This window comes from Archocentrus centrarchus, chromosome 7, assembly GCF_007364275.1.
Source record: "Archocentrus centrarchus isolate MPI-CPG fArcCen1 chromosome 7, fArcCen1, whole genome shotgun sequence".
In the NCBI taxonomy this organism is placed as follows: domain Eukaryota; kingdom Metazoa; phylum Chordata; class Actinopteri; order Cichliformes; family Cichlidae; genus Archocentrus; species Archocentrus centrarchus.
In genome coordinates, this window is record NC_044352.1 from 6,432,340 (window position 1) to 6,451,306 (window position 18,967).

Below are 18,967 nucleotides of genomic sequence, written 5' to 3' on the forward strand. Positions count from 1 at the left end.
AGTCAGTCTGAAATCTGAGCACGTGGTGCAAAATCACCAAGTGTCTCTGGTTACTTCAGGTTCGTCCTAATTTACATCTTCTAAATGTTTAGCCATGCATCTGAAGTCTCTCTCTGCTCCCTCTCAGTATGTGACAGTGGGTCCGGACCAAGGCCAGCTGCTGAAGGGAATGTTTGTGCCGTACTGCGAGGGCTGCGGACCCGTCCAGCTGGGTCAGGCCGTCGGCATCGTGGGTGCCGTCATAATGCCTCACAACATTTACCTCCATTCCGCTCTGGTCAAGGTCAGACTGTAATGAAATCCCTGCTTAATCAGCTGTATGCAACTTGTGTCATCTCATCAGTGCGTTTCCAAATGTTCCCTCAGTCTCGAGAAGTGGATCGGTCAAACAAAAAAGAAGTAAAAGAGGCCAACAAATACTTCTTCATTGAGTCAACCATCGCACTGTTTGTCTCCTTCCTCATCAATGTGTTTGTAGTGGCTGTCTTTGCTGAGGCTTTCTATCAGCGCACAAATGAAGAGGTGGTAAGTATCTCTGCAGCTGCTTTATAATCTAATAAAAGTTCAGTGTCAAGATGTCTTCTGGAAATTCAGCAGTCTGTGTTGCTTTTCTTTTGCTCTGTTTTATTTCTCCTCAGTTCAACATCTGCAATCAGACAGGCAGTCCTCATTCAGACCTGTTCCCTTCGAACAATGAAACCCTCAAGGTCGACATCTACAAAGGGGTACGTTTTGATGACAGGAAAAGGCCTTAACAAAAATCTGCGCCCAGTCAAAGCATATAACAAACCAAACATGGCATGCTTTACATTAATCAGTTACTCAGATTGACTCTTATTGGTGTTAACAGACAAATAAATAAATGTATTCTTGAATGTACACCTCTCAGTACATTCACTCAGTCAGTCCTGAACACAAAAATGTTCACAGGTTTAAATGGAGTGTAATTGTATGATTATAGTTATAAGACTCCAGCCTTCCAGAAACAAAAACTTGAGCTAATTTCAAGACTTCTTCAAGGTCATGTTCTTGTGCATTTCTGCTGTTTTTTTTAATGCTTCCTGGAAATCCCGTTCAGACCACTGATGAAGGACAGTTAAATACAAAGTCTGTGCATAACATGTGAATTGATGCAAATTCACAGCAGGTGATTTTTATTAGAGGCAGGCATGTCTGCAGTCGTAGATACACACAAAAGAAGAACTAGTTTATTTGTGGGTAGGTGTATGATTTCCTTTACACTCAGTGAGCTCTTGCTAATACTTGGTTGGACCTCCTTTTGCCTTCAGATCTGCCTTAATTCATTGTGCCATAAATTCAAAAAGGTGTTGGAAAGTTTTCATTAGAGATTTTGGTCCATATTCACATGATGGTGTCATGCAGTTGCGGCAGATTTGTCAGCCGCAACTGCATGACACCATCATGCAGTTGCGGCAGATTTGTCAGCTGCACATCAATGATGCAAGTCATCCGCTCCACTACATCTACTGGATCGAGATCTTCCATTCAAATGTTGCAGCAGAAATGAAGACTCATAGACCAGGCAACATTTTTCTTATTATTGCCCAATTTTGGTCAGCCTGTGTGAATTGTACCCTCAGTTTACTGTTCTTAGCTGACAGGAGTGGCACCCGGTGTGGTCTCCAGCTGCTATAGTCCAGCTACGTTCAGAGATGCTCTTCTGCATACTTTGTATGGAGTAAAAAATGGTTATTTGAGTTGCGTTGACAAGGCGTTTTCTCCCAGAGAACTCCTGCTAACTGGATATTTTCTCTTTTTCAGATCACTTTTTGTAATCACTAGAGATGGTTGTGTGGGAAAATCCCAGTAGATCAGCAGTTTCTGAAATACTCATTCAGGCCAGCTGGCACACCATGCCACGTTCAAAGTCACTTCAGCAGGTTGTCTTGAACATGTCTGCATGCCAAAATGCGTTGAGTTGCTACAGTGTAATTAACTTATTAGATATTTGCATTAGCAAACAGTTGAACATGTGCACCTAATGAAATAAGTGTATGTAGCAGCAGAACAAGAATAGGAGGGATCTGACTTGAGGAAAATAACACCTCAGTCGTACTCCTTTTTCTGCCATTGGCTGTTAAGGGCAAATATTGGTGGGTTTTTCAGAAACTACAGCTATGAGGGTGCGTTTCGTCTGAACACAGCTTTATTCTTGTGCCTCTATGATTTCACCACAGACCTTTAACTTGCACAAAGAGCAAACATCAACTTCTGTGTCAAACTGGCTCAGAATATGTTGTTGAGGATCATCATGGCTGATGAGAGGCAGGTCTCCAGTCACCACCCAGAAACCAAATGGAAAAACTCAGCCTCATTTCATCTTATCATCAGAAATTATCTGTGAAAATTTTTCACTGTGTAAAATTATATGGCATATTTGACACTGCTGCTCTGTGCAATCAAACAGAACACATTATTTTTATAGCAGCTATGTAGTTTATTGATTATATTGTAAAATCATATGAACAGTACAAATTTGGAGCACACGGTTACATCATTTTATTGTATCGTATTTATAGTTTATGAGATCTGGAGAAAACGGTGAACATTTACTATTTTGGTGGCAGCAAAGTGGGACTGCTTTGGTTTTGCAGTGCATGTTTTCTGTTTTTTTTTATTGACTGTCATCTGTGTTTGCGTGTCTGTAACAGGGAGTGGTGCTGGGCTGTTCCTTTGGCCCAGCTGCTCTCTACATATGGGCCGTGGGGATCCTTGCAGCTGGTCAGAGCTCCACCATGACTGGAACGTACTCCGGCCAGTTTGTCATGGAGGTCAGTGAGAAATGAAGAACCAGATGTGAACAAAAAAACACATTTAAAGCTCAAACAGTGGAAATGTCAGCACTAACTCTTCCCCTTTAACATAAATATGTTCTCCCATTCTTTCTTTACTTGAGCCCTTTATTTGGCCTGTTCAAAAGCTCCTGCGTGTAATTTACTTATTTGCTTATAATCAAGTACATCTGCAGTCAGTTTGCTTCTCTAAATCTTTTTTAAACAAACAAGCCTCATTTTCTTGAAAATGTCACTGACTGATTTGTTCTCTGTCCCTCAGGGTTTCTTAAACTTGCGCTGGTCACGTTTCGCTCGGGTGTTGCTGACCCGCTTGCTTGCCATCACTCCCACCCTGCTCGTGGCCATCTTCCAGGACGTGCAGCACCTGACGGGCATGAACGACTTCCTGAATGTGCTCCAGAGCATGCAGGTCAGACAGAGGTTAAAACCAGTTCAGCTTCATTCAAGCATCCACCACCAACACCACTTTTCTTTTAGGCTAATTTATCTTATTAGTGCTGTTCATATTAAGTACAACAAGGTCATTAACAATAGATCATTAACATAACTTAAATGCACAAGCAAGTAGGACTGGGTTTCAGTTTGGGATCAAGTTCTAGGTTGGTAAAATCAAAACAGGCTGTACTCATAAAGAATTTTAGCATGAAATGATAAAACTACCAAAATGCCAATAAAAGCGCCATCTTGGAAAAAAGAATGAAATCAGGCAGCATGAAGGAATTTATTGTCTGTAGTGATTAAAATGTTACCAGACTGGGTTTGGATACATCAGAAATACTGAATATGTAACACAAATGAGCCGCAAAACATCTTTCTTTTTTTTTATTAATTTGCATGTAATTAATGTTCCTGTACACTTAAACACGGATCCACAGGCTCCAAGGAAAGCGGATGAACCTTAGGTCCAAGTGTTCATGAGGACTTTGATAGGCAGATTAGTTCTGTGGTGAAAACTATTCTTTTCCAGTTGAGATTTTTGACTAAAGTGAAGCCTTATCTTTCTTATAATGACTTTGAAAGAGTCATACATACTCTTATCATGTCAAGACTGGATTATTGTAATTCTTTATGTGTAGGTTTACCACAGTCATCTCTTTGTCACCTACAACTGGGCCAAAATGCTGCTGCGTGAGCGTAATTACTCCAGTTTTAGCTTTACTTCATTGGCATCCGGTCAATTTTAGGATCACTTGTAAGATTTTATTGATTGTTTTTAAGATTTAAACGGGCTGGCCCCTTCGTATTTGTGTGATCTTATTTGTGTTCATGCTCCTGTCCGAGCCTTGAGGTCTGCCAAACAGATGATCCTAAAAATTCCTAGATCTAGAATTAAAAATAGAGGTGACCGAGCTTTTTCAGTTGTTGCGCCGAGCCTCTGGAATGCCTTACCATTTCATATCAGAACTGCTAGGACTTTTTCTACATTTAAGTCGTTGCTCAAGACCCATTTCTACTCTCTGACTTTTAATTTGAGCTAATCTTGACATCTTGTATTTGTTAAGTTATATTTTGTCTGGATTTCTATTTGTTTGGTGTTTTTGTTTGTTTGTAGTACCATCGTGTGGAGTATTTCAACTCACTATACTCACTATAGAACCTTCAGAACCCTAATTATAATATGTATGAAGGTAATCCATATTAACTATATAAGGTAGCTAAAGAGTGCACTAACCCACAAAGAAATTGAAAACTATTTTCTGTATCTACATATTGTGCTAGATACAGAAATGCCATAGCTGTACATGCTAATGCACGCGATAAAGTGCATGAACTATGTTTTTTTGTTAGCGCTTTCTACGTGATTTTTGCAAATCCGTTAGAGGAAGGATACAGTGCTCTGGGACACATTGAATGCATTATATTTAAGTGTAAACCCTCTGGTTTTATATGCAAAAATACTTATTGCTCTATCGTATGTGGTTGCAATTTTATCTGCATATTTTTTTTTTTTTTTTTTTTTAATCGGCATTCACTATCATCATTTAAAAGCAGTTGGCAGTTGGGAGCGCTGGCGCGCCGGCAGGTCACAAGGGTTTTTAAGGGGTCCCATTGTGCTCTATTTCAGCTACATATTTTTACCCTGGACTCTGCCAGAGTAGCTTTGCATGAGTCACAATTCAGAATAACCTTGGAATAGCCTCAGTGCAGTGCCTCAGTTCATCCTCTGTCTGAAGCAAGCTGTTTCAGCTCCTCTCCTTTTAAGTGGACTTTATTCTGATTGGCTCCCCTCACAAACAGAAGTTTTGAGCTGTAAGTGGGTGACCCTGATGTTCTTTCAAATTACAGACCAATTTCTAAATTACCATTTTTATCCAAGGTTCTTGAAAAAGTTGTTTTTAAGCAACTTCAAGCATTTTTAAGTGAACATGGAATGTGGGAAAAGTTTCAGTCAGGTTTTAGAATGCGTCACAGCACAGAGACGGCTCTTTTAAGAGTTTTTAACGATCTGCTTTTAACTGTGGACTCTGGTAGTCCTGCAGTTTTAGTACTTCTAGACCTGTCAGCTGCCTTTGACACTGTGGACCACGAGATCCTTCTATCCCGCCTAGAACATGAAATTGGCATTAAAGGCACGGTTCTGACTTGGTTCAGATCATATCTTACTGATAGAAGTTTCTCTGTCCATCTAGGAAACTGTTTTTCTACCACAGCAAAGCTTTCTTGTGGAGTGCCTCAGGGGTCCATTCTGGGCCCAATTCTTTTCTCATTGTAAATGTTGCCTCTAGGGTCGATTTTTAGGAAACATAATATTTGTTTCCACTGTTTTGCTGACGACATCCAGGTGTATATGCCCATCAAACTGAACAGCAGAGATCCATGGGAACCCCTGCTGAACTGTCTAAGTGACATCAAGTCCTGGATGAGAAACAATTTCCTAAAACTTAATGAAAGCAAAACCGAGGTCATATGCTTTGGTAAATTTGACCCCTCAAGCTACTCCTCTGGCACTCCGAGTCATTTGGCTCCTCACTGTCGTGATGCTGTGAAAAATCTGGGTGTCATTTTAGATAGTAGTTTTAAAATGGAGAAGCAAGTAAGTGCTGTTACCAAAATCAGTTTTTACCAACTCAGAGTCATTGCCAAGGTAAAACCTTATCTCCCGCAGCAGGACCTGGAAAAAGTTATTCATGCTTTTATTACTTCCCGCCTGGACTACTGTAATTCTCTGTACTTTGGCATAGATCAATCATCTGTGCGCCGCCTGCAGGTAGTCCAGAATGCGGCAGCTCGTCTTTTAACCGGTTTAAAAAAGCATGAACACATTACCCCAGTCCTGTCATCCCTTCACTGGCTCCCTGTCCGTTTTAGAATCGATTTTAAGATTTTATTGCTTACTTTTAAAGCCTTAAACGGACTGGCACCTTTGTATCTGTCTGAGCTGCTTCACTGTCACACCCCTGTAAGAGCTCTGAGGTCATCGAACCAGCTGCTCTTACAGAGGCCTAAAACCAGACTAAAACAGAGAGGTGATCGAGCTTTTGCAGCAGCAGCACCAAAGCTATGGAACGATCTACCTCTCCATATTCGCACAGCTCAGACGATACACACATTTAAATCTCTATTAAAAACACATTTCTTTTCCTTGGCATTTGGCTGCAGTGCTACCTCCTTTTAGATGATTGTTTTATGGTATTTTATGGTACTTGTTTTAAACGTTTTAATTTTTAATTTTCTTATGTTATTTATTGTTCTTAATGTTTTTATTTATTTATTTTTATTTTATTATTTTATTTATTTATTTATATATTTTTATTTTTATTTAGTATAGTCCTTGGGGTTACAGATCTTGTACAGCACTTTGGTCAACGTCGTTGTTTTAAATGTGCTTTATAAATAAACTTGACTTGACTTGACTTGACTTGACTTGGGACTTCTGCATCCCTGAGATGGCCATGTTAGGGATATTCCCTCCCTATGATGCCATACTGATGGAAGCAGTTTAGAGCCTGATGTTTTGGCTCACAGTGGTTAACTTGTACATGCACTGATTATTTGAAACAACAGCTCAGAGACAGTTATATGAACATAACAAAGAGCCCAGGGGGGCATTCCAATTTCTAAAGTGTTTGATTATCAATAGGCTCTTTTGGAAAAAGCTAGTTTGAGACAATAAAAGTGAGGGTTTATATTTAATCTCTCTAGATTAAACATAAATGCTTGCTAATCTCTTTATAGTGAAATCTAATTTGGATTCTTAAATTTTAGTTACTAAAAAAATTAAAGCAACTTAGAACCTGAACTGGTTGGAAGTAGCATTATTCTGATGTTACTCACAAAGTTTCATTTACTCATCATGGTTTGTTCTGCTCGGTGTGCGAAACAGCTAAATAATGATCATCAATCTTTATTGCTTAAAAAGAATAGCAATATGTATCACATAAAGAAAAAAAATTATAGGAAAAAAGACAGCTGTACCAGTGTCTCCACAGTTGGGATTGATCATGTGTGGTACTAAATTTTAAAGCTGATAATACAGTTATTTCAATTTAAGAGGCATTATCCTGCAAATTAATTCCAGCAGCTACAAACACTTCAGCTGTGCATCATTATAACCCACCTAAAGTCAACAAGTGTGCTGCAAGCAGGTGTAAAGAGGCATCTTCACTCTTTCCATTACTTGAGTAGGAGAAGGCTTGCTTGTACATACATCATATGACATTGCCTATAAATACTTTAATCATTTCTCAATTGATCTGCAATATGTCCAAGATAGTTGACTTTATTACAGACTAGGAATATGTCTTTGGAGGAACAAAAGTCTAAGGACTTTGTCAGAGTTTTTCTCAGCTGGAGGTCTTAACTGTTGTTTTTGAAAGGAAAGCTGAAGTTACAAACTGGGGTTGTGGAATCAAATTCCAGTGGGCATTTAGTAGGCCTGAAGGTTCTAATGAAAGAATGGTTTTTGGAGGTTTTGCTTCATCATGCAGGAGTTTTTGAATATAGCACCAAATCACACCAACAGTCGCCTCAAGGCACTTTATATTGTAAGGTAGAGGACCCTAAAATAATACAGAGAAAACCCAACAATCAGATGACTGCCTATGAGCAAACACTTGGTGACAGTGGGAAGGAAAAACTCCCTTTTAACAGGAAGCGGAACCAGGCTCAGGGAGGGGCAGTCATCTGCTGTGGGGTTCCATTTAATAGATGAGTTTGGACACTCCTACTCATTCAAGGTTTTTTTCTATAGTACAACATATAATATGACATCAATACTGAAGAAATCAATGCTCTCGAGGAAGGACTTGTTGGCCGTTTTTCTTCGCTCTGTAGTGAAGCTAATTCTCAGCTGGGTTTCAGTCAGGTGGCTGAGGTCAGGTCACTTGATGGAGCACTCCATCACTCTGTTTCTTGGTCAGGCAGCTCTTACGGAGTTGTTGGAAAAACAAATTATGGCTCCGCTGAACACGAACCAGATGGGATGGCGTGCCGCTGCAGGATGTTGTGGTAGCCATGCTGGTTAAGTGTTGCCTTGAATTCTCAATAAATCTCCAACAGCGTCACAATTTTCACAGTGGGAACCGCACATGCAGATAACATCCGTTCACCTTGGCTCTGTCTCACAACGGCACAGAGCTGGAACCAAAAATCTCTCATTTGGACTCATTCAGATGTCCTTGAAATTTTCTTCTTCTTGGTCTCCCTCAGTCTTGGCTCCATTGCAGCATTTCCATCATGAAGGCATCATCAGTCACCTCCCAGCATACGGTAATGAGATGTGTCTGTTCCTTGAACTCTGATGTGAGTTTTAATGTAAATTGTTGATTTCTGAGGCTCAAAACTCTGAACTCTGAGCCAATTTATAGATGTTTTTTTTTTAAAGAAATAACCATTTAGTTTTCATCTGATCAACTCTCATTACTTTCTACTTAGTTGAACAATTCTTGCCATAATATTGATTACTTTATTGATCAAATAGGGCCATATGCTGTATACGAACACTACCTTTTAACACAAAAACAGCTGAGGGTCTAAAATGGCTTAAGGAGGCTCATCTATTAAGCAAAATCATTCCAATTTATGACTTTATGAAGCCAATATTGTGTAAAGCTGCCAAAGCAAACCAAAGGAATACAAAATACAAAACACATTTTACCTTCTTTACACTTTTTTCTCGCTACATAAATCCAAATGTGTCATTTAAGAACATTGAAGTCTTTGGTTTTACTCTGCATTGTACAAAGTAATTGAATAATTAGGAGTGTCCAAACCTTTAATTGGAACACTTCATACTAAACATGATAAAATTGATAATTAAAAACCTTTATTAGTTAACTAGTAATATTTAAAGGTAATTACCCTCTCCAGAATTTACCTAAAACTTTCACCACCAGCAGGCAGCATTTTACCAGTGGGTGATGGCTCATTTTTTTTCCTGAGTCACTCAGATAAGACTGGGGACAAATACACATTGCTTTGTACCTACCTGCCTTGCACCTCCTGTGTGCCCAGAGTGCTATACGAGCTGCTCAACAATGGGGAACAAGCTGAAACAGTTGCGTCACCACTATCCCAAACACACCTGCCTAAAACCACAGGTTAATTTCCCTTCAGTAACCAGAACAGGTTATTGACAGCAGCGGTGACGTACTGGGTGAAAACTTGTGATGACGCGCCATTGCATTGTGCGCAGTGGTGCGGTGGTTGGCACTGTCGCCTCACAGCAAGAAGGTCCTGGGTTTGAATCCAGTCTGGGGCTTTTCTTTGTGGACTTTGCATGTTCTCTTCCGGTACTCCAGCTTCCTCCCACAGTCCAAAGACATGCATGAGGTTCATTGGTGATTCTATGTGATAGCCCTGTGACAGATGTGATGACCTGTCTGGGGTGTGCCCTACCTCTCACCCTACGACAGCTGGGGGTAGGCTTCAGTCTATGATGCGTTTCAGATGTAACTCCTTTTTTTTTTTTTGGTTTTGCTTTGTTTTTTGTTTTCGTTAAATAAAGGTTACATTGACCTGCTGCACCATCTTGTGGTACGTATTGGTATTTCACCAATGCCTACCCCTATCCAAACTTCAGCAGGTATTACTTCAACACAATACATACCGTATGAGGGGTGTAAGTTTTGTCAGTGTTAGTTGTAACAGTTTGGAAGCAGGCAGGTGAATGTAGAGAGAAGAAAGACTGAGACTTAAATGCGGCCACTTGCACTGATTAGCTCCGCCTACCAGGAGCCTGCAAGACAATACAGAGGGACAAAAACATCTTATAATGAACTCCAGCAGGAGCCGCAGCTAAACGAGTATCACAACAGTAAAACATTATTTTATTGATTTGAAATTTCTTATTTGATTACTAGTGTAGTCTAGCCAAACCTTATTATCATAATTATATGATAATGTTTCTCAACTGTTCCTCATTCAGTCAGTGGACTGAATGAGGAGCAGTTGGTGTGGATGATTTAGTGTAACACATACGTCTTCTTCTTCTTCCCTCCCAGCTGCCATTCGCCCTCATTCCCATCCTCACATTTACCAGTTTGCCATCTCTCATGAACGAGTTTGCCAATGGACTGTAAGTAAATCAAATGATACCCAGCTCATTGTTTTATAACCCTGTTTCCAAAGAATTTAGCAGTGCTGTACAAATCATTTCTAGCCAATATTTAAATTAAAGTTGTATAGATAGATTTAGACATTATTAATCTCGCAGTGGGTAAATTCACGTGTTACAGCAGCACGACGTCAGAAAATATGAATTAGCGATATATTAGAAAACAATAAAAATAGAAAAAATAAATAAGAAAAATGATGACAAAAAAGACAAAACTGCTATAAATACAGAATCAATAAGATACTCTACAAGAGTCATTTGTATTATGTACAAAAGGTACTATATACAGTAAAATACACTAGAAGAGGCATCAGATTTTTTTTTTTGCATACATTGCAGTGGGAATGATAGTATATGCACGTGTATTTTTTAGCAGGTATTTATCATGTGTGCATACTGTACAGTCTGACTGCTGTTGGGATGAAGGACCTGTGATAGCGCTACATCCTACACAGTGGTTGTAACAGCCTGCTGCTAAAGGAGCTGCTCAGGGCCTCCACAGTCTCATGCAGGAGGTGAGAGGTGTTGTCCATAATGGACATTAGCTTTGCTAACATCCTCCTCTCACCCACCACCTCTATGGAGTCTAGTGGACTGGCCAGGACAGAGCTGGCCCTCTTCACCAGTCCATTGAGTCGTGTCCTGTCCCTCTCAGAAGCCATCATCGTGTCGTTAACGTTTCCAGTAATGTCCTGAACACCCCAAAAGACCTCAGCCTGCCCAGCAGATGGAGCCAACTTTGGCCCCTTATCTACAGACAGCTTGAGTCCAGTTTACTGTTAAAATTCCACCACGCTGGGAACAAGACAGACGTAAACAAGATCGAGAAACGCCTATTCAGGGCGTGAGCTCATTGAAGGTGACTGTGGCCAAGTGGAGAACTGTCCTGACCATCCTGTTTATCATCAACACTTGAAAGTTGGTGTCTGTGAAGGGATGGGGGGGATAGTATACATGGCATAGAAAATTTGCATATCTGTGAAGGCACGATTAATGCTTAATGATGTATAGACGCTGCCCTCCAGACAATGTACGTTCCAGGAAAGAGCTCTCTTATTTCAGCAAGACAATACCAAAGCATGTTCTGCGCGTTTCCCAATCGCATGGGTAATCTGGCCTGCCTGCAGTCGAGACATGCCACCCAAAGAAAGCATTTCAAGCATGAGGAAATAAAATTATGATGAAAAAACTTCAGAGCAGCTGAAAATGTATATAAGGCAGGAATCTGAAAGCATTTGGCTTTCAGCAGAAAGTCTCTGAAACTGAGATGAAACAAAAGTAAAACTTTGCCTCTGTCCCAATTTATTTTTGAAACTTAAAAAGAAGCCAATTTAAAAAAAAAAAGTTCAACAGTTGATATGATGTTTATCTGCAGTTGTCAGTTAAATATATTTACATTTTAACTTTTCTGGTAGCAGGCCTGCCTTCCACACCTTAAACCTGTTTGTTCTTATTTATCTGCAGGGCATTTAAGATAGGAGGAGGACTGGTGATCTTGATTGTGTGCGCCATCAACACATACTTTGTCGTTGTCTACGTGAGCACGCTGGGCAGCGTGTGGCTGTACGTGCTGGCGGCATTCCTCTCCATAGCATACCTGGCATTTGTGGGATACTTGGTAGGTAACAGCAGGTTGTAGCAGAGCTGGTTTTGTGTTGACCTAAAACTTTGCCCAACAATGTGAACTTCAACTTCTTGGACTGTAAACAGTCAGAGCTTTTATTCACAGACATTAAGAGAATTCTTTGAGAGCTACTAACAGGAGTGATTTAGGAACATTCTCAGAGCAACTCCAAGCAAGGAAAGGACTAAAACCTTTTACCTCAGTGAGGAGGTGTGGCTGTGGGTATAATGGACCATTTACTTTTAAAGTGCTGGAGCCCAGTGATGACACACATGTATGTGCACAATTATGTTGTATCTAGTTTCTACACTTCTGCAGCCACATAGTAGCAAGTTTAATTAGGTAACTAGCCACCCAATCAAATGTTAGTCTGCATGAGAAGTTATAGATATACTATAGATGTGCCAAAAAATGTGCCAAAGCTTCAGTCTGGTTCACTACTGTAGCACTTAATATTGTCCTCCTGCTATTTTCCCCCTGTGCATAAGAAAGTCCTTAAGTTTTTAAAAGTTTCCTTCCCAACTCCTATCAGTTTTTCACTTTAGCGCCTTATTTAAGGACTGAGATGCTTTGTGAATATGTTTTGCCTTTACAGTGAGGTACGTTTAGTACTGGGAAGTTTTGTGTATATGGGTTCAGAACTCTGTGATAATTTAGATTTTCTCAAAAGTCAGTCATCTCTACTTTTTAAAGAAGAGAGTTAAAGTGTAGTCAGTAGTCACTGCTAACAGTTCTGCAGGGTCTGCCAACATTTACATTGCTGCTGCCTGTTATCTGTCTTTGCTCAATGTGTTGGGAAAATCCAAATCCCTCCTTTTCATGCCTGGTGGTTGAAAGATGTCATTTAAAATACAAAAAAGGCAAAAAAAAAAAAAAAAAAACGCCATAAAGGGGGAAGTTTAAGATACATACACCTGTTATTTAAATTTTGTCCATAGTTGCATAGATTTAAAAAAAAAAAAGAAAGAAAGAAAAGAGGTGAGCTCCTATGATTAATTCATCCAAAGAAAATTTATTGACATATTTTCATAATTGGCCATTTGGGCCATATTTGCCAGTATGGCTCTATCCTGGGACCTCCTGACCATGCATGTGCATACATGGACAGCATAAGGTGGGGACAGCAGCACAGAACAGGGCAGGCATCAGCGACAACAGATTTGAAGTTGAGTAAGTCAGAAAAGAGCATCTAGTGAAAGAACTGGAGTGGAGGTGGGTTGCAAAGTGGTGTGCAGATGTGCAGTAACTATGGGCAGGCTAAAGCTATAGCACGGCCAGTTGACTTTGCAGAAGGGTTTCAGCAATGTTAAGATGCCAGGTTCTGGTGTGGGAAATAATATCTGACATACTAAGACCAAACAAAAATACTAAGACCAAATAAAAAGCACATTTTCTCAATGTATACAATTCTTGTGTGCACGGGTAATTATTAATTACTTTCCTTTTGCATTGCATTGTCTCTCTCTTTTTTTTGGGGGGGGGGGGGGGGGGGGGGGGGGGGGGGTGGGGGTATTTTGCATTTTGCATTGCAGTTGTTTAAATGTTCAGAGTACTACTTTTTGGATGCTTCTCCTGTATACAGTTGCTTTGAAAAATATTCAGAGCCCTTCACTTTTTGAATGCAAAAACATTCGAACATTTAAAAAGTCTGCTTTTCTGTGCAGTACTGTTTATCCAGTACTTTGCAGAAGCCCCTTCAGAAGCATTTAGAGCTTTAAATCTTCTTGGGTGAGTGTCTGCAGGGTTTGGACACCTGAATTTGGGCAGTTTTCTTTCCAGCAGATCCTTTCGGACTTTGTAAGGCTGGATGGGAAGCATCTGAACTGCCGTCTTCATCTCCACAGATGTTCTGTGGGGCTTAAATCTGGGCTTTGGCTGGGCCACTCAAGGACAGTCAGACATGTCCTGAAGGCACTCCAGCAAGTCTGAGTGCTTTCTCAAATGATGCATCCCTCGGACAAATTCATCAAACAAGAAAAATAAAAGTTAAGAATTTGATGTTGGGTTTTTTGTTATGTTTTGTTTTTATGTGTGACTGATTTGAATGTTGCTCTGTGCTTCAGGTGTGGTTGTGTCTTATTGCTCTGGGCGTGTCCTGGCTCGATCCGAGCGCCAGGAGAGGGAACGACACGACCATCCTGATCGAGCGGCAGCCAGAGTTTGACTCGTGATGTTTGCGTCAAAGGTGCAGCTGTTAACTGCCTGACTGACTTTAACTTCAGCACATCGAGTCTTCCATAGTACTGATTTATTTATACAGGAAGCTTGTTAACTTTCAGATGAACTTTGATGTTTGGATGTTGCTCTACAGATTTTTTTGTAATGGAGAAACAGATGTATTTATAATTTTAACTTTTTTCAAATGTCACTGAGTTTTAAAGATCTACAGATTTATAGTGAATCATTTATAATTTTTTTTTTATTAAGGATTTAATATAACAAAAAATGTCAGGACTTTTTAAAGGAGCTGAACAGACTAAATCTGAGGTGCAGTCCCAGTGAAGCAGAAAAATTAAGTTTATGACTTGATTTATAAGTGATATCCAGGCTTTTAAAGTCAGTGGTTCCACATTTAGGAAGGAGTATTAAACTTTTAAAGAAAAATTCATGGCTTTAAAAATGCCTTTCAACAACAAGACAGCGGAAAGTGCTTTACAGAAGATATATCATTTTATTTTTACAGGCTGAATCTCAGCAGCTTACAGTATCTTCTGACACGCAACAGAGATAAGGAGAAACTTCCCCAAATGCAGGAAGTCACTGGCAAAAAAAAAAAAAAGTGGTCAGGAAGAGCAACTGAGGAAGGATCCAGGATGTTGTGCACAGAAAAGAGTGCAGATTTACAACGAGAACAACTGAGATGACAAAATTAGACTTTAAGCATCTGAAGAAAATGATTTTAGTGGAGAGGGGGAACAAAGAAATATAAGACATTAATAAAGACAAAGAAACAATAAAATAAAGCAGCAAAATCGGCTGAAATTGCATTAACCTAATTAAACAGGAGAATAATGTGCAAATTATAAATAAATGGACCCAAATTTTGTTTCATAAAAGGCATTGGAAGTGTGCAAAAAGACAAAAGTTCATTTACAGAAATCTGAGGGGTACAGTAAACAAATGGTTCGAAAGTGACTGGAGGATCAGAGGTGAAATATCCCAACAACGTGTGTTTTACAAGCCAGCAGTAGTATTTTGAAAGAGGCCTCAGAGGGTTTTAAAGGGTCTTTTTTTTTTTTTTTTTTAGGTAACTTGATTCAAATTGCAGTTTCTCTTTCAGCCACAGGGAGGTGTGGCAGGCTGCAGGAGAGACTTCTCATTTACAGTAAACATTTCACCACCACAGCTTACAGCATAACGCATTAAAGGACGTGCAGCCTTAACATCATGCATGTGCGCTGCCACCAGAGCGGCATTATTGTGTGAAACAAACCAAAGGTTGAGTGCTGAGACTCGCTGCTGCCTGGCATGCCTGCGGTGGTATGTCAGAAGAGTTGCAACTATTGTGCAACTGCAACGCTGCCTGTTTCAGTGTTTGAATTCCAGTGCTGAAGTGCTTGGGGTTTGCAAGCTGAGGAGAGGCGGATGGACAGGTTTTTCTTTGCATTGTGGTGGAGAACTTTTTTTTTTTTTTTCCCTCTCTCTCTCTCGCTCTCCCTGTCATGGAGGCAGACTTATGTAAGAGGGGAGAGTCTTCCCACCGCCCCTCTCTGTTTTTGTTTTTCTCAATGAGCCAATGTCTCCCTGCCTAGGCCTCACAGCCTGTCCAGTAGGCCCCTTTCCTGGAAACATAGCCTAGCAGAGGCCACTCAGGGGCAGGCCTGTGAGGTGGGAGGGGAAGCGGGGGGGGGCTCTTCCAGCAAATCACATGATTGTAGACCCTACAGTCCCAGCTCTCTACATGAGGCTCAGATGCTGCAAGCACATTTCAGCAGCCAGTGTGTCAGCAGCATGATTGGATGTGGCTCTAATGCATGGCAGAGTGCATGAGGCTGCAAGCAGAAGCTGTGGATCCTCAGGTGTGACATTTAGAAGTAGAACCACAACACTTGATGGACAGAGTGTGCGTGCGTGCGTGTGTGTGCGTTCTTAAAGACAGTTATGTGATTACTGTTTTTTTATGTTGTTGGCCTTAATGTCAAAATATAACTGTGTATTTTTTATTTTAATACTTGATTATGGCATTGTCATGATAACCATGAGATTTGAAATGTAATACTGATATATTGTTGATCATGCACATGTGATAATATCATGAATAGTTGTGTAATTGTTCTTTTTGTGTCCTTTTTGCACATTCATGGTTACAGACTCATGAAATCTGTGCACTTATTTTGAGTTGACTTCAGTTGCTAAAACAACAAACCATAAACAAAGTTATTAGCATCATAACTGTTTTTATAGTTATTTTTTTTCTACAGATATTTCACAAACTTTGATTCAGTTTTGACCATAACAATCTGATGTTGTGACAGCCCTATTTGATGGAATATTCAGTGATATGTTTCATCTTATTTTAAACTGAAGTATTAAGCTTCTTTACTGTGTTTCTGTTCTCTATATTTACAGCCATGTACCTGTCAGAGCAGCGGCTCTCAGGGTGGGGTCCGGGTTCATAGCCAAGGATCAGTCTTTGCCTTCACAGTAGATCCATCTGTGGTTTTAACAAAAATTATTAAGTTCTAAGTAAAGAAAAGGTCAAACGTGACAGTTTCATCAGTTTATCTTGACCATTTTAGCCTTTTGGCCAACATCGGAACATAGATGATGTTACTAAAATAATAATTTGCTATGAATTAGATAATTGTGTCCCTATATATAACAAAGTCCACAAAGATGTGGGCGATTTCTGACATCCGAACAAATATATTGTGCCCTTTACTCCCAGCCATGTTAAATCTGAGCCAGCAGAAGCTCTGATATGTTGTGACACATTACACCACGTGTCTGACGTATGTAGCCTAAAAATAGTTCCCGTGTAATAATTTAAATACTAGGAGGATTATAATGATGTCCTTGGAAACTTTTCTGTCCTGTAAGTGGCCTCGGGCCCCCCAAAATTTGAGAAGCGCTGCGGAGATTAAAAAGTTGCTGACAGATTTTTTTTTTTTTTGCAAAATCTTGTGAATACCTTCATTAGAGCAGAAAGCACCATAGTGTTTTATTGCTGTTGCTCACCAGAAGTCACTGTTTTAATGAGTTTCAATTATAAAAATCATGAACTGTGTGATTGAATTGTAAACAAACAGCTCTACACTGGGGGAAAAAAAATGCAATAAACACAAACATGTTTTCACATGTTAATTTTAAAATAATTACTTCTGTTTTGTGATTTGACTTTGATACAAAGGTGCACTTATTACTCTTGAGTGGTTGAGCGTTTCTGCTGTTAACTGGTGGGAGATGGGTCGAGGTTTACGCCTGCAGCAGCACCCCCCCCCCCCCCCCCCCCCCCCCCCCCCCCTCCCGAACCGTCAACCCTTTTAACAGCTGCTGACCCCTTTGCTCCTTTTCTGTCCGCCTGTCTTCTTGGAGAGGAATACCAGAAGACGAGGGCAGCAGAAAGCAGGCACTGATAATGAATTTCAAGTTGATTTAGTAAACAGTGGCATCAGCTTTAAACCACATGACATTTTCCAGCTGTGCGGCCCATACTTGTTTTGTATATATTTTTACACCAAGCTGTCAGTGCTGCCTTAAAATGTCCCACACCAGGAATGCAAACAGCGGGGCCATTCTTGTTTATGTCTTGCATTGTGGCCGCTGTGGGTACTGGCTGAGCTCGCGGTAAAATGGGCCCACATGTGTTTGGAATGGACCGTCTCAGCCGTGTAGTTATTCCTCTATTAACAAGTTTCTTCTCTATTTCTTCTTACAGGTTTACGGCCTGCGTTGCGTTGAGCGTGCTTTACATGTGTGTTTCGTGCGGTTAAATATAGCAGATATGTGCCGTTGCTTAATTTCACACCATATTTGCTTACTGTATGCTGCAGGGGAGAGGATCACTTTGATTTACTCAGAGGTCTTTGAGCTTTCAGAGGATGAGGAGGAGGCGCTCTGCAGAACCTCCACACTGTAAATATAAATATCTGGGGACCCAATGGTTGACCACATTGCCTAACATCATGTCAAACCCACTTCTGTTTATTTGAGCAAGGTCAAACAAATGTGTTTTAGTTCCAGCTGCTCAGAAAATCACTATACTCAGTGTAGTGAAAATGATTATATAACACACAGGATTTGTCTGCACTTCAGTGCAACTTATTCAGATGAAAAACAACTACAACCACAACTGTTTGTTTGGGTTCCCCCCCCCCTCCCCTAATGAATAACTGGATTTAAAGACAAATGGTTTTATTAAATGCCATGCTGCACGTCTTTATTCCTACATGATGCAACCATCGTGTAATGTTTATGAGCAGCAGCCTAATGCTAAAGTACAGTAACTGCAGCCTGGGTGCGTTATTGCGCAAATGTTCAGTGATTGCCATAACACAGTGGCTCCCAAGGCTGGAGCCGCACCCCCCCTTACCCCCTCCCTCCCCAAACTCCACTCATCCTCCACCCAAGCAGTTTTAGGCAAAAAAAAAAAAACAAGTTTCAGTTTAGTAGGAAGTGAAATGAAAGAGAAAAATGAAAGGAGCTTGGGTCACTGGTTTCACTCTGCCCTCTCTTACCTCCGTACATGCTCTCCCATGCACTCCTGCATGGAGTTATAGCACTACCAGCAAAAGCTTTCACATCTCCATGAAGGAAAAAGTGAAAAGCTCTTCCTGTTACATGGTTTAAAGGTAGAGTATAATTATTTATACTTTTAAAAGGAAACAGTCAGTTGGAAAATACATAAATAGACGCTTGAAATTTCTTACCGTCAGGGTGCTTTAGAAGCTCACATGTGCTCATTTTTTACTAGTGCTCCAAATAGGAGCTATTCTTTTATATGCTTAATGTTCATCACTTTTATGTCCTCCA

General features: G+C 40.3%; 1 protein-coding gene across 1 annotated transcript in view; it reads left to right on the plus strand.

The window, feature by feature from the left end:
• The window catches only part of LOC115782949 (natural resistance-associated macrophage protein 2-like), a 32,839-nt gene extending 15,688 nt beyond the window's left edge, over window positions 1-17,151 (plus strand). Inside the window, exons 9-17 of the mRNA XM_030733500.1 lie at window positions 128-283; window positions 367-525; window positions 639-725; window positions 2,673-2,792; window positions 3,076-3,225; window positions 10,259-10,332; window positions 11,836-11,989; window positions 14,059-14,180; window positions 14,679-17,151. Coding sequence (XP_030589360.1) covers window positions 128-283; window positions 367-525; window positions 639-725; window positions 2,673-2,792; window positions 3,076-3,225; window positions 10,259-10,332; window positions 11,836-11,989; window positions 14,059-14,166 — 1,008 coding nt within the window. The 3' untranslated portion in view covers window positions 14,167-14,180; window positions 14,679-17,151. The remainder of the gene's footprint in view (window positions 1-127; window positions 284-366; window positions 526-638; window positions 726-2,672; window positions 2,793-3,075; window positions 3,226-10,258; window positions 10,333-11,835; window positions 11,990-14,058; window positions 14,181-14,678) is intronic.
• Window positions 17,152-18,967: the final 1,816 nt, after the last annotated feature.